Source organism: Oryzias melastigma, linkage group LG14 (assembly GCF_002922805.2).
Source record: "Oryzias melastigma strain HK-1 linkage group LG14, ASM292280v2, whole genome shotgun sequence".
Classification (NCBI taxonomy): domain Eukaryota; kingdom Metazoa; phylum Chordata; class Actinopteri; order Beloniformes; family Adrianichthyidae; genus Oryzias; species Oryzias melastigma.
In genome coordinates, this window is record NC_050525.1 from 6,417,240 (window position 1) to 6,432,072 (window position 14,833).

The 14,833-nt window shown below is 41.2% G+C and overlaps 2 protein-coding genes across 2 annotated transcripts in view; both read right to left on the minus strand.

The window, feature by feature from the left end:
- The window catches only part of guca1d (guanylate cyclase activator 1d), a 9,532-nt gene extending 4,707 nt beyond the window's left edge, over positions 1-4,825 (minus strand). The window contains exons 1-2 of the mRNA XM_024261269.2: positions 4,407-4,825; positions 470-619 (exon numbers count right to left, since the gene is read on the minus strand). Of these exons, the coding sequence (XP_024117037.1) occupies positions 470-619; positions 4,407-4,601 (345 nt within the window). The 5' untranslated portion in view covers positions 4,602-4,825. The remainder of the gene's footprint in view (positions 1-469; positions 620-4,406) is intronic.
- A 2,650-nt stretch (positions 4,826-7,475) lies between these two features.
- Positions 7,476-14,833, minus strand: part of dub (duboraya) — a 12,005-nt gene continuing 4,647 nt past the window's right edge. The window contains exons 2-6 of the mRNA XM_024261237.2: positions 10,777-10,869; positions 10,590-10,655; positions 8,838-8,909; positions 8,529-8,756; positions 7,476-8,436 (exon numbers count right to left, since the gene is read on the minus strand). Of these exons, the coding sequence (XP_024117005.1) occupies positions 8,011-8,436; positions 8,529-8,756; positions 8,838-8,909; positions 10,590-10,655; positions 10,777-10,869 (885 nt within the window). The 3' untranslated portion in view covers positions 7,476-8,010. The remainder of the gene's footprint in view (positions 8,437-8,528; positions 8,757-8,837; positions 8,910-10,589; positions 10,656-10,776; positions 10,870-14,833) is intronic.

Consider the following 14,833-nt stretch of genomic DNA (forward strand, 5'->3'; position numbering starts at 1 on the left):
TTAGTCTAATTTGGAGTTTAGGTAATTTTTAACAATGTGCCAGCTGTTTTGGCAAAAGTAGACATGTTTCCAGTTTTTTTGTTTGTTTGTTTTTTAAGTAATTTGGAGTTTAGCTAATATTTTAGCAAAATGCTAGCTTTTTTGGCTAGTTTGAATATGTTTCCAGTCTTGTTTTGATTTTTTGGGGGTAATTTGGAGTTTAGCTAATCTTTTAGCATAATGGTAGCAGATTGCTTCAAATCTGCTGGAATTATTGTGTTAAAGGTTGAAAAGTTACAGTAACTCAAAGAACATGAACTCTGGAGCTCCGGTGTTAAAAAGTTCATCATCATCATCTGTTCAACCTCATCCGTCCACATTAACCTTTCCCTCTCCTCCCCAGATCCTCATCAAAGTCTCTCTTTGTCTTTTCTGGATCTCAATCCTATCTCAGATCTGACTGATGGTGAGGTTCTTCCGACAGTCTTACCGTGAAGATGGTCTCCAGCTCATCCTTGTCGATCTTCCCGTTGCCGTCCTGGTCGAACAGCTTGAAGTACCACTTCAGCTTCTGGTTGATCTCCCCCTTCAGCAGCAGGCTGATGGCGGCGATGTACTCCACGAAGTCTATGTAACCGTCCTGCACACACACAGCCGCCGGCCTGTCAGATTCTGTCTCCAGAAGGAACTTCACAGATTTTATTTTAAGCACATGGATGTCTGAGCAAAACCAAAGCAGTGAGAGCTGCATCTCAAACCAGACTCTACATCTCGGTGTCCAAAATCAGTCCTTGAAACATATTCAAACATGTAGTAGATTATTAATGTATTTCTAAACAAATGTGTCTAAATGTGTAAGCTGTGTAAACTCGAAATTGACTTGAGTGGATTGAAAGAACTAAAAATAATCTGAACTGAATCGATCCAGGCTCTTGTGAATCAAATCAAATCATTTCTGGAAATGATCGATACTCAGCCCTAGTTTGGTGTCTCTCCCGTGTTTGTTGTTGCTCTTTTTGTGGTCGCTGCCTTCATCAACCTATCAAGGAATACATCAAAGAAGCTCCGCCCACTCTTCTATATACCAAAAAGACCCACGCAACTCATTGTGATGTTTTAACCACCTTTCTGGTTGGCCCCGCCCTCAGCCTATCAGGGAGCAGTACAACAGTGACTCCTCCCCCTTTGATTGACAGATTTTCCTGAGCCCACTTCAGTGAAAGGGGCGTGGCCTTCCAAAAAGCTCACCCCTGATTGGATAGAGTGGTTGTCACACTGTAAAAAGTGAAACATTGGATCAATTAACAAGAGCTGTGTAATTTGTTACATTAAAAATATGATTTTTTTTTTTTTATAAAATTAAGCTTTTAAGTTAAATAAACTATCATTTCAAAGTTTTAATTGATTGAAAACTAATAATTTTAAATGCAACAACCTACAGAAGTTTTGTAAATTGATCCAATGCTTCACTTTTTTTAGTGCTTTGAACATCCACTCGGACCAATCACTGCTTACTAGCGTCTTCTGGCGGCGTCCGTATTGCAAAAAAAATAGAACTAAGTTGACTTGATTTGGATGAAGCTGGAAGTAAGCCATTTTCTATGGGTGACGTCAGATTCGCTGTCACCAGTTCTTTATACAGTCAGTGATCTACAACTGATGAATTTAGAATTATGAGAATTTGATGTCTGGTGGAGCTGTTGAGTCATCAGCAGAAGCTCATGATGTTTCTGTAAAAAGAAAATAATATTTTTGCACAACCAGATGTTTAGATCCTGGTAAGTTTCCTTTCCTCTAGTACACAGGTCGGCAACCTTTAACAGTACAAGAGCCATTTGGGCTCGTGCTCCACTGATCAAGACCTGTAAGAAACCGCATAGTCTTACTTTAACCTTTAAGAAGTTTGGATTTCCATTCACGACCTTCGTTTTTTAATAATAAATACGAATTATGTCTACTTTTTGGCACAAACAAAAGCAAAAATATAAAAAGAACCATCCATCCATCCATTTTCTTGACCGCTTTGTCCCTTTCGGGGTCGCGGGGGTGCCGGAGCCTATCCCGGCTACTGAAGGGCGAAGGCGGGGTTCACCCTGGACAGGTCTCCAGTCTGTCACAGGGCCTCAATCACACACACATTCACTCTCACATTCACACCTAGGGGGAATTTAGAGTCACCAATTAACCTATGAAGCATGTTTTTGGATGGTGGGAGGAAGCCGGAGTCCCCGGTGAAAACCCACGCATGCACGGGGAGAACATGCAAACTCCACACAGAAAGGTCCCAAATCCCCCAGCCGGGATTCGAACCGGGGCCTTCTCGCTGTGAGGCGAGAGCGCTAACCACCTGCGCCACCGTGCAGCCAAAAAAGAACCAAGCATCTCCAAAATGTAATTTAAAAAAAAAAAGATTTATTTACAAAATAAAAAAGGATTTGTGCCAAAAAAGATCGACTCAGTGCAGCTCTGGACAGCTAGTAACCAATGTTGTGCAGCATAAGATAATGTTATTTTAACTCATAAAAGATCAAACTTTTTATCAAAGTTTTGCAAATAAAATCTGTTCATTCTGGAGGTAGAGTTGAACAAACAAGACGTCTTCAGGTCAACAGGGATGTTTTTCATCCAGTGGGTAAGCTCAGACCACGAGCAGATAAATGTCTAAAGATGGCTGTGGAATTTAACGAGTCAAAACATTGAAAAGAGCAAAAATGATTCATATTTTGGTTTAACCCTTTAACACCTGAGGCATCTCCGGTGATGCTAAAAGACAAAATCTTTAACATACTGTAATTTTTTAACTGCTAACACGATCAATTCCAGCAGATTCTGAAGGACAATCTACTGTAAAGATTCTCTTATTTTTGCCTTTAAAGCGATAATGCAGGTGTGGATCCTTTAAGCTGAATGTGGCTGTTGAAAATGCTATTTCTAATAGCTGAAAATGCTGCAGCCAAAAGCTTGCTAAAATATTAGCTAAATGCAAATTATATATATATTAAAAAAAGGAAACACGTGTAATTTTGCCAAAACAGTCAGCTCATTGTTAAAATATTAGCTAAACTCCAAATTAGCTGAAAAAAATGGAAACATATCTAAATTAGCCAAAACAGATAGCATTATGCTAAAATATTAGCTAAGATCCAGATTAGCTAAAGAAAAATTGAAACATATCTAAATTAGCTAAAACACAGAGGATAATGTTAAAATTATGTGCTTAATTCCAAATTATAAAAAAAAAAAAAAAAAAAACTGGAAAAGTGTCTGATTTTGTCAAATCACCTGGGATAATGCTACAATATTAGCTAACCTCCAAATTAGAAAAGAAAAGCTAGAAACATATATAAATTAGCCGAAACAGCTAGCTTTATGCTAAAATATTAGCTAAACTCCAAATTAGCTAAAAAAGGAAACATCTAAATTAGCCAAAATAGCTAGGATAATGCTAAAACATTAGCTAAATCCCAAATTATTTAAAATTTCCTTTAGAATTCTGTTCCCCTGCAGATGAACTCTGGTGTGGTTCACTTCAGTGTTAACGCAGATGGACTTCCCTTGGTCCAAACAGAATATTTGATGTAAGTTTGAGGTGAAATAAGCTGAAAAAGCAGGAATCATGGGTAAATGTGGTTCAGTGAGACAGTCAGACACCCCCAGTTTGAGGTTTGACCCCGAATCTGTCGTGACGGGGGAGGGGTGAGTTCACTTGACTGTCTCAGTGGGCGGGAACCTCTGAGCTGGGAGTTTCCCATGATGCGTTTGGAAGCAGCTGGGATTCCTGAGTTTCAGCAGGTCAAACCTTTTTGATGTCACTTTTTTAGAACATCCTGTTCTCCTAATTTGAGGTGATTCCCTTTGATCCTGAAGATCAGGTTTGGAAAGTGAGAAGCTCACAAAATATGTAAATATTGTTATTTATAGGTCTGCTAATCTAATGTGAATCAGTTTTTCTGGTTTAAGACGTGAAAGCGAACTAAACACAAAACTAACTCTCTGAGCAAATATAATTTCAATTAAATCAAAATAACCTTTAGAACAGATAGTTTCGGGATTATTATCCAGCAGGCTGTTTTCCTCACATATTGTATTGAACTTTTCTTATGAATTAATCTAGTTTTTGTTATAAAATCTTTGTGAAGTTACAAAGGATTAAATTCAGAATATTATCATCAGATTGCTTCATTTTTTCAAAAATAGCATCAGAACTGATGGATTTTAAACAAATGTAACTGAGATGATATTTAAGTTTTTGTTTGTCAGTTTCCAGGTTTTGATTCTGAGTTACTTGACTATTTTTTGTCTCTTTGACTCATTCTAAAATCACAGACGAACCTCCAAGTGAGGCTTGTTCTGCATCGAATCAAACCAGCACCTGAATGCACCGCTCTGACCCGGTCCAACAGAACCAGGCTGGTGTGTGAACGCACCCCGTCCATGTCGAAGGTGAAGAAGACCTGCTCCACGTAGCTGTTGGCGTCCTCGGTGATGCCCCTCAGGTTGAGGATGGCCTTCAGCTCGAACAGGGTGATGAGGCCCGACGGAGACTCCCGCATGAACTTGTTGTACCAGTGGTGCATGTCCTCAGAAAGGATGTCGTCCAGGTTGGAGCCGTGGTTCCCCATAGTGCAGAACCTGGTGAGGAGGGGGGGTCAGCCGCCGCAGGCCCTTTCCGACCCACCTCAGCTGCTCGTCCTCTCAGGACACCTGCTGTCCTAGACCGGACGCAGACCCAGATGGAGGTCCCAAGGATCGGAGGCTGAACCGGCCGTGATTCTGCGAGCAGAGAGCAGACCTCAGGACTCTTTAACACTCTTAGATCCTGGACTCAAGATGGAGCCTAAAAATATCCCCCTAACGAGATGAGCTGCTCTGCCGCAGGGCGGTGCCGCCCCGCCTGGGGCGGGTCCAGCTGAGTTCCCCTGAAAGCGGAGATCTGGCCGCTTATGTAAGCGGCTGAACTTCAGACAGAAGGATCTGACCCGAGTGCCGTCCCTGCAGAACCTACAGGTTTTGGTTCCTAGAAACGCTCAGAGGATTTAGTCCCGCAGGTCAAACAGGAAACAATGACTGACTGGAGGCATTGTTTCCTGTTTGACCTTCGGTCTGACCCGCCGAGCCTCTGAGCGGAACAGATGAAGAAGAACAAGGAGCTCATTTGGACTCGGCTTGTTCGGTCAGAACTAATTTGTCTGCTGATCTACCTGATGGTTGTCTGTTAAAACAGAGGAGGAAATAAATATGTAATCGTTCATTGATGTTGTTGAAAAAAACTCATCCTGATGGTTCATTTGAAGAGTGAGACAGAAAATCACAAAGAAAATCAAGAAATCCACTAAAGAATGCATATGAATGTATTTGTAGTATTTCATCCCTGATGTCAGTAGGGCGGCCACGATTAGTCCACTACTTGACGACTAATTGACTATTAAATTGTTGACGACTAATTTAATAGTCGATTAGTTGTTACTTTATATTAAATGGAGTCAGAGTGTAGTAAAGTTGAAAGTTATAATGGCGTTCTCCTAGCTTTTTGGACTATTTTGGCATTTATGAAGGTTTATTAGGCTATTTTGGAGTTTAGCTAATATTCCAGCTACATGCTAGCTAATTTGGCTAATGTAGGCTTTATTTTGGTGTTTAGTTAGTATTTTAGCTGCATGATAACTGTTTTGACTAATTTGTACTTTTATTGTTTTTAGGCTATATTGGAGTCCAGCTAATATTCCAGCTACATGCTAGCTATTTTGGCTAATTTAGACTTTTTTTGTTTTTTGGGCTATTTTGGAGTTTAGTTAGTATTTCAGCTGCATGCTAGCTGTTTTGGCTAATTAAGGCTTTTTTCAGTTTTTTAAGGCTAATTTGGCATTTAACTCATTTTTAGCTGCCTATCAGCTCCAGCACTTTTAGCTATCAATTTCGAAGGTTTTAGGTATCAATTTCATCATCTTCAGAGGCCAAATTCAGCTGACAGCATTCACACTAGCATTACCACAGGTAATGCTACATATCTAGTTCTTAGATAGTTTAAAGCTAATGATGGTTACGATGTGTGTTTTGGAAAAAGTTTGCGCATGACCTGATTAGTCGACTAATCGGAAAAAATAATCTGTGATTAGTTGACTATTAAAATAATCGTTTGTGGCAGCAATAGATGCCAGAAAGATTGAATAACTTCATCATCACGTGTGTTTGCCCACATTGGCTTCAATGGGACTGGAGGCCTGGACAGCGACCCTCCTAGCTCTGCTGACTCCTGGGCAGCAGCACTTGCTTCCTTTGCCGGACCCTGGGCAGCAGAACTCGCTACGCTGTCCACCGGGCGACTGGCTAGCATAGCCACCTAAGAGAATGTGGGCAAACAGAGCTGGAGCCACCACGGAAACTGCGGACAAACCCAATTGCAGCTCACATTATCTGCCTACTTTTAAACTATATGGGGCCCACTAGGCCTTGGTGGCTGAGATCAGGAGGAATTCAGATCCACTGTTCCTTACAAATGACTTCTAAATCATTCCATTTTTGTGGCTGTTGCTTAGCAACTCGGACCCTGAGCTCTCTCTATATGTGTGACAGCAGGATGTTACCTGTGTGACTGTAGAACAGGAGTCTGGAACCTTTAACACCAAAAGACCATTTGGTCCAGTTTCTGACAGACCTGAACCAGCGATAGCCATCAAATCCGAATTGATCTTTTGGAAGATACACTTTATTTTTTAGGTGGCCATCTCGCTATTTCTTTAGAAGATGTAGCTTTTAAATATTTACAAGGACTGAATTAAAAAAAGTTAAATAACTACTTAAACATGTTTTATTGTGACAGCAGCAAATACAAGTTCCTTTCAAAATAAAATACACTCTGTGTTTATATTTCACCAACAGAATTTAAGGTTTTAAAATTTTAAAAATGTTGTTTTAGAATGTTCAATAAATGTTTATCGTGTTTTGAATTACGGCCCCTTGTGCGATTGAGGAATAGGCTCCAGCAACCCGGCAACCCCAAGACATCAGAGTTTTTTGGTGCGTTTAAGATCATTTCTGTTGTTCTGCAAACTAAGATTGTTTTCAGCTCCATGCAACTTCATATGTCTCCTTATGCTGAAGGCCAGAGCTCCTGCAGGTATGCTGGTTTTTGGGGTCCATCTCCCTACATGCACCTTCTGGAACCCCCACCCCCTGTCATACATACGTCCTACAACCAGGATGTGCTCACTGCTACGTAGGCCTGAAGAGAAGTTTGATCTTCTGAAAGTGAATCAGAAGATCAAGTGGATAATGGGATTTCTATTTAGTCAGCAACAGACACACACCAACCCCCCACTCCTGATGGATCTTTTCAAAGGTGAGTTCTGCAGATTACAGTGCAGTACTCTCAGAAAATCCTCTTAACCTCAATGCAGAAAAGAGCTGCTTGTTCATGTTAAGAACTGCTGCGTTAGAGATCTGCTGCTAATGAAGAGATCTGCTGCTGCTGCATGAAGACAGTTGCGATTTGAAGGTTTTTTTTTTATCAATAACAGCATCTACTGTTGCTTTTATTACAAACATTTATTATCAGATTTTCAAAATAAATGTTCAGGTTTTCATCTTTGATTGACACCTTTCTTCAGTTTAAACCTGAAACTTTTTCAGTATACCTACTGAGATCAACTTCATCATCATCATCATCATCTCATGGCTGTGAAAGCATCAAACTTAAGAAAAAGTTGCAAACGTCATTGTTTCCAGTGGATGAGCAGATCTGGGCTGAAGCGTGTTTCTGCTCTAAGGCTAGAAGCTCCAGAACCAAAGCTTTGAACAGAGTCCTGCCCTTTCCTGCAGTCCTCGTAGACCTGGAAGGCATCACAGGCCCCACAGCTGCAGGACTTCCTCCCACCAGTCCAGGGGCTCAAAGCAAAGAACATTCAGAGTCTTAATCGGGTCGGACAAAGATCACAGATCTCTGAGCTCAGAATGTCTGGAGGAACTTTGAAGCTTCTTTAGAATGTTCCTTTTCAGGCCAGACATTCTTCTTTTGTTTGTGGTGTTTGTTGTTTACTGTTGTGATTCTTCTTTTTCCTCGTTTCCTGGTTCTCTTTCAGCAGAGTCTTCTTTCTGGGTTTCTGAGCTTTTCTCCTCCTCTTCCTTTGAGGAGCCTGAAGGAGGCTCTCCCTCCTCTTCTTCTTCCTCTGCTCCTTCCTCTGCTCCTTCCTTTGCTTCTTCTTTAGCTCCTTCCTCTGCTCCTTCCTCTACGCTGCTCCTCATCTTCTCTTCCTCCTGAGGAGGACTTTTGGTCTGATCTTCCTGTGACGCCTCCTCTCCTCCTCTTTCTTCTCCTCCTGTTGCCGTCTCCTCTTCCTCGCTGCGGGAGTTTGGCTGTGAGTCTGAGGTGTTTTGGTTGGTGCAGGCCTCGTCTCCACTGCTGGACTTCCTGTGGCGGCGGGATGGAGGTCGGCGGCGGATGGAAACCCGAGCTCTGGCCTAGACAGCAGTGATTACAAAGAGAGGACGATGACATCATCACACAAATGGACCAATGAGGGGGTCAGGAAGTGACATCAACTTTGCCTCACCTTGTTAATGCTCGTCAAGATGGTCCCCTCTGCAGCAGAGGGCGGGGCTTCAAAGGAGGCGGGGCCTTCCTCTTCTATCACCGGCGAGGATAAAGGGCTGGTGGGGCTTCCCAGGGACACCGTGGACACCAGTGCAGAACCAGGTGAGGGCGGGGTGAAGGTGAGAGGCGTGGCCCGGACGCCCGGACTCTTCAGAGGGGGGCCCGTCGGAGAGAGAGTGAGATTGGCCTAATTAGAGAGAAGGAAAATGTTAGGCTGCAATACTGATGTTTCACCAGAGGGGGCAGCAGAGTCCAGACTCAAACTTACCTGCAGTTTTTCAATCAAAGCCGAGTTCCTCTTTGGTTTGGAGGACAGAGGAGAGGTGAGACCTGGAGGAGGCTGACACACAAACATGTCAGATTTTTGATTTCTGGTTTGATTATTGATGTGAGCATGTGTGTCTAATGTGGCCCTCCAGATCATTTTATTTTATTGTTATTAATGACACGATGTTATCTTGCACTTATTTCTAACTTGTATAATTTTGACAAAGATATTTTTATGGAGATTAAAATATTGAAAGTTATTTAAGGTTTAAGTTGATTTATTCTGGAATAATATTCCTGCCTGTTTATATTATTCATAATTTTGTTAAAAAGTAAGTTTTAAAAATGTCATTCTGCTAACTTTTTGGACTATTTTGGTGCTTACTAAGATTTTTTAGGTTGTTTTGGAGTTCAGCAAATATTTTAGCAGCATGCTAGCTATTTTGGCTAATTAGGCTTTTTTTAAATATATTTTTTAGGCTGTTTTGGAGTTGGGCTAATATTTACATGCTAACTGTTTTGGCTAATTTAAGCTTTCTTCTGTTTTTGTGAATATCTTGAAATTTAGCTATTTTTTCAGCTACATGCTAGCTGTNNGGGGGGGGGTGTTAGGCTAATTTGGTATTTAACTAATGTTTTAGCTGACTTTCAGCTTCAGCGTTTTTAGCTATCAATTTCAGCATCTTCAGCTATCAGCACTAACCTTTTTAGCAGCCAAATTTAACTTTAACTAGTATTCACACCAGCATTATCACTGGTAATGGTATATATCTAGTTCACAATTATGTTAAAAAGTTATGGTTATAAAGTTCTAAAACCTTTGATTTTTTTAGTATTTTGGAGTCTAGCTAATATTTCAGCTACATGTTAACTGCTTTGGCTAATTTAGGCTTTTTTCAGTTTTTTAGGATATTTGGAAGTTTAGCTATTTTTTAAGCTACATGCTAGATTTTTTGGCTAACCTAAGTTTTTATTTTTTTGGTACTTTAGGCTAATTTGGCATTAAGCTAATATTTTAGTTGGCTATCAGCTTAAACGTTTTTAGCTATTAGTTTCAGCATCTTCAGCGACCAAATTCAGCTTACAGCATTTATTGCAGCATTATTGCATGTTAAATATGTAGTTCATAATTAAGTTTAAAAGTTATGGTTTTAAAGTTTTAAAAAATGTCGTGTTAGAGTGTTCAGTAAATGTTTATCCGCGACCTAAGGTGTGTTTTGGATTTTGGCCCCCTGTGCGATTGAGTTTGACCCCCCTGACTTGGATGAAGTCACTTGTTTCAGATAATCTGAACAATCAGATTCATTTATCTCACATTTTTCATTTTAAATTACTTGCAAATATATATTCTCATTCATCCAGATGTCCCAACATGATAATTCCAGAAGATTCTGAAGGAGAAAAGCGTCTCAGAATCTCCTGGAATTTTTATCTTAACGGTTAAAAAGTTACATTACGTTAAAGATTTTGTGTTTATGCGTCACAGGCGATGCTTCAGGTGTTAAAGGGTTAAGAAGAGAGGACAGTAAGTCTAGATGCCAAGACTCAACTTCAGGACAATTTTTAGTAAATCATACTTCTGTAATAAAAACAAATCTTTTCTAATTGATCTGAGGCTTCAGTGTTTTAAGAATTTGCAGCAGATGTGACTGTTAAACACAAAGCGGCCCGAACATTCAGGCAGTCACTGAGATGTGAGGATCTCTGGGATTTCAGCTTCTCTTGAAGGATTTCTCCTCACAGCAGAGTTTACCTGCTCGTCTCCTGAAGCTTTGGGAATCTGTAAGGTTCGGGGCGGTCGTCGTCTGATTGGCTTCACCTGCCAGACAAACAGAAAACAAAAGTAGAAAACAAAAAGTAGAGTTTCAGTGACTGCATGGATCAATTCTTTGCCTCACTAGCTGTTGTTGCTAGAAGTAACGTGCACCGATAAAACTCACAGCTTCCTTTTCTGTGTTGATGTTTGGAGCAGCTGGAGAGCCCTTGAATTTTTTGGCAAGTTCAAACACTGAGCGAGGGGGCGGGGCTTCTTCCTGTGGGAGGAGAGACAGGTGAGTTTATAGAGCAGAGGTTTGGAACCTGAGGCTCTGGAGCCACATGCAGCTCTTTCCCTCCTCCATTGTGGCTCTTTGGCTTCAAGAAAAATGTTGACACCTGGCCAGCAAAGCCAAGTGGGCCCATTATGGTGCAGAAGTGGGCAGAAAATGTGGGTCCCAAATGGGTTTCTCCATAGTTTCTGTGGCGGTCTTGACGTGTGTTTGCCCACAATGACTTAAGTGGTCACTCGGTGGGTTAGCTTGCTTTATTAGCCAGCCTGTTGCGATCTCCATTGTAGCAAGCTAGCAAGCTCCGCTATAGTGAGCAAGAATGCCCGGCTGTATCGAGTGAGGCAAAACCCCTGTAGCGAGCTAACCAGCTCCTCTGTAGAGGTCTAGCCATCTCTGTTGTAGCGAATTAGCCAGCTCCACTGTATTGAGTTGGCCAGCTTAGCTGTAGCAAGCTCCGCTGTATTGAGCTAGACATTTCCGCCGTATCGAGCTAGCGAGCTGCGCTGTAGCAAGCTAGCCATCTCCGCTATAGCGAGTTAGCCAGATTGAGTTGGCCAGATTATCTGTAGCCAGCTCCGCTGTATTGAGCTAGCAAGCTCAGTTGTAGTGAGCTCACCCGTATCTAGCCATCGAGTTCCACTGTAGCAAGCTCCGCTGTAGCGAGGTTGCTAGCTCCGTGGTAGCGAGCTCTGTTGTAGAAAGCTCCATTGCTCCACTGTCCACCGGGAGGCGGGGAGCGTATCAAGCCAACCCACTGAGTGCTCCCTTCATCCAATGTGGGCAAACACAGCTGGGACGATCACAGAAACTGGACAAACCCAATTGGGGTCCACATTCTCTACTCACTTTTAAACCATATGGGACCCACTTGGCCTTGCTGGCTGGGCAATTTTGATAAATATTAAATTAGTTAGTTGAGTTTAGCACATTCTAATTTATGCCTTCTAGTTGTTTCAAAATGAAAGACTTGCTTTTCTGGAATTTCTAATTCAAAAGCTGCTGCATCAGGAGGATGTTATTTGACACAGAGTGTATTTTATTTTGAAAGGAACTTGTATTTGCTGCTGTCACAATAAAACATGTTTAAGTAGTTATTTAACTTTTTTTAATTCAGTCCTTGTAAATATTTAAAAGCTACATCTTCTAAAGAAATAGCGAGATGGCCACCTAAAAAATAAAGTGTATCTTCCAAAAGATCAATTCGGATTTGATGGCTATCGCTGGTTCAGGTCTGTCAGAAACTGGACCAAATGGTCTTTTGGTGTAAAAGGTTCCAGACTCCTGTTCTACAGTCACACAGGTAACATCCTGCTGTCACACATATTTGTGACAGCTGATGGGATTTTATTTCAGTTTCATTTTAAATACTTGAGGCCAACTTAAAAAAAATCCAGTCTTGGACGCAAATAAAATACGAACGGTCAATACAATCACCCGCGACTCTGTCTAGTTGAAAAATGTCTCTTTTTCTGCAAATAATCAAATAATTATATATGTTGCTGTAACCAATAAATCCAATCATTTTTTCCACAGATTCCTTGGTAAAATAATGAAAGCTAACATCAGTCTGACCCTTCACTGAATTACAATCCTTTACAGCACAGCAGTGGGACGTTACATTATCTTCTCCGGCCTCTACAGCTGCATCCAGGTTAGCTAGCTACTGTGAGGTATGAACGTTTCAGGAAGTCAAACTGGGTTTTTCTCTGGGACTTTGAGTGACAGAGACTTAAAAGGAAAAATACTCAGAAATGCAAACACGAAATGATTTCTTATTATATTTTCTCTCTTTCAGAAGAAAAGTGCCACACAGACATGTTAAAAACTCAAACATGATTTTCATTGGAGGGGGGCTTAAAAAAAGAAGTAAAAACTGTGTCAAAAAGATTATCTCATTTTCTGTCTTGGAAGTAAAATGATGGGATCAAGAAAACTTTTCAATAGCGAAGTTTGAGAAAACATGAATAGATTTTCTCTTAAAATAGAAATTCTCTGTCAGAGAATTTTTCTTACCAAATTAATAACATTTAATTACTTACTTTAAGATTTCTTTTTACTCTTTTATAATTTTTGACTTATTTCTACATGATCTGTGTTTTAGTGCAGAAATAGAGAAGTTAGGATAAAATCTGTTGTTTAAACGACATTGTCTGCTTAAAAAGCCTTCAGACCAACACCACAGACAGGAAGATGTTAGTCTGGAGACGGACGGAACAGCAGAGACTGTGGAGGAAAGCCGGACAGACGTGTGGTGAAAGGAAAAGATCAGAAGGCTTATTATGATTTAAGTACAGATCATCACACACAAACGCACTAACGCACACACACTCACAGCTGTGGGCGTGGCGTTGATCCCAGCTCTCTTCAGCTGAAGGCCTCACATAGCTGACATTCAGCTGATAATGAACTCTCATTCTTTCCACAGCAGGCAGTCGACTTCAGACTGAGGAACAGCCGTTAAACCACTTCCTGCTTCTGTGTGTGTGTGTGTGTGTGTGTGTGTGTGGGGGGGGGTTCTGGGGGCCTTCAGTTCTGTCGTCTACAGCAGGAGTCCCCAAACTTTCTCTTGTGTGAACTGTTTTCTCTGATGGGGGGTCGGTTTGAAGGCTAACAGAACTAGTGTAACAATCACAGCCTAAACATTCACGGTTTTCCAGAAAGACACACACAACCACATTTTAACAATTCCTTTCTGTGATCTTCACAGAGAGAACAACACCAAAACGTTACAAAAATTAAACCTATGAATAGGGAATCCTGTCCTGTCATGGTTCTTTGAGATGTTGGGGAGCTGCAGCTCCTCACTGAGCTCCTCTAGTGATCTGGATCTTTGGGCTCTTTAGGTCGTTTTGTTGTTAATTGTTGTTTTATTTAATATCAATAACCACATAAACTTATGCAGAAAATGAATAACTAATGTAAGAACATGTTTTGTGATTCACAGGTGTAAAATATGTTACAGATTAAATGCAGAAAATAAATGATAAAAGCAAAAATACAATTTACACAGGGCTGCATGGTGGTGCAGTGGTTAGCGCTCTTGCCTCACAGCGAGAAGGCCCCGGTTCGAATCCCGGCTGGGACCTTTCTGTGTGGAGTTTGCATGTTCTCCCCGTGCATGCGTGGGTTTTCACCGGGGACTCCGGCTTCCTCCCACCGTCCAAAAACATGCTTCATAGGTTAATTGATGACTCTAAATTGCCTCTAGGTGTGAATGTGAGAGTGGATGTGTGTGATTGAGGCCTGAGACAGACTGGAGACCTGTCCAGGGTGAACCCCGCCTTCGCCCTTCAGCAGCCTTGAATGGATGAATGATGGATGGATGGATGCTGGTTGGATGCATTGATAGATGGATTGATAGATGGATGGATGATAGATATCTCTTTCAATGGTTCATGATGATGCTCTTACTCAGAGAAAGTTAGCTGTTCTAACTGAGAGCTCCAGTGACTCCTCAGCTGTTAATCTGGGAACATTTAAAACCGATGACGTCATCACAAACGTCTCACCTAAAGCTTGTTAATTAAGATGGTGACGTCACTTTGCATGAAAACAGAGTTACTGTGTTAGCTGTACTTCACTTGTTACTAGATGAACTCACTGGCCACTTTATCAGGTACACCTTGCTAGTACTGATTGGACACCATTCTGCCTTCAGAACTGCATAGATTAAACAAGGAAACATTCCTCAGAGAGTTTGGTCCACAACTAGTCGTGTTTCCATTAACTCTGAAATTTCGAAAAACGGAATTTCGATATTAAATTATCCTAATGGAAACACCACAATTTCGAAAAAACTCGCCTTTTTCGAAATAAAGTTTTTGCGCTTAGAGGAGGTGGTATTTGGGCCGTATCGAAACAGTAGTTTTTCGAAAAACTGTAAAGGAAACACTTTTTTCAAAACAAACGAGTCACGTGACCATTAACCGGATATGACGTTTCGGACAGG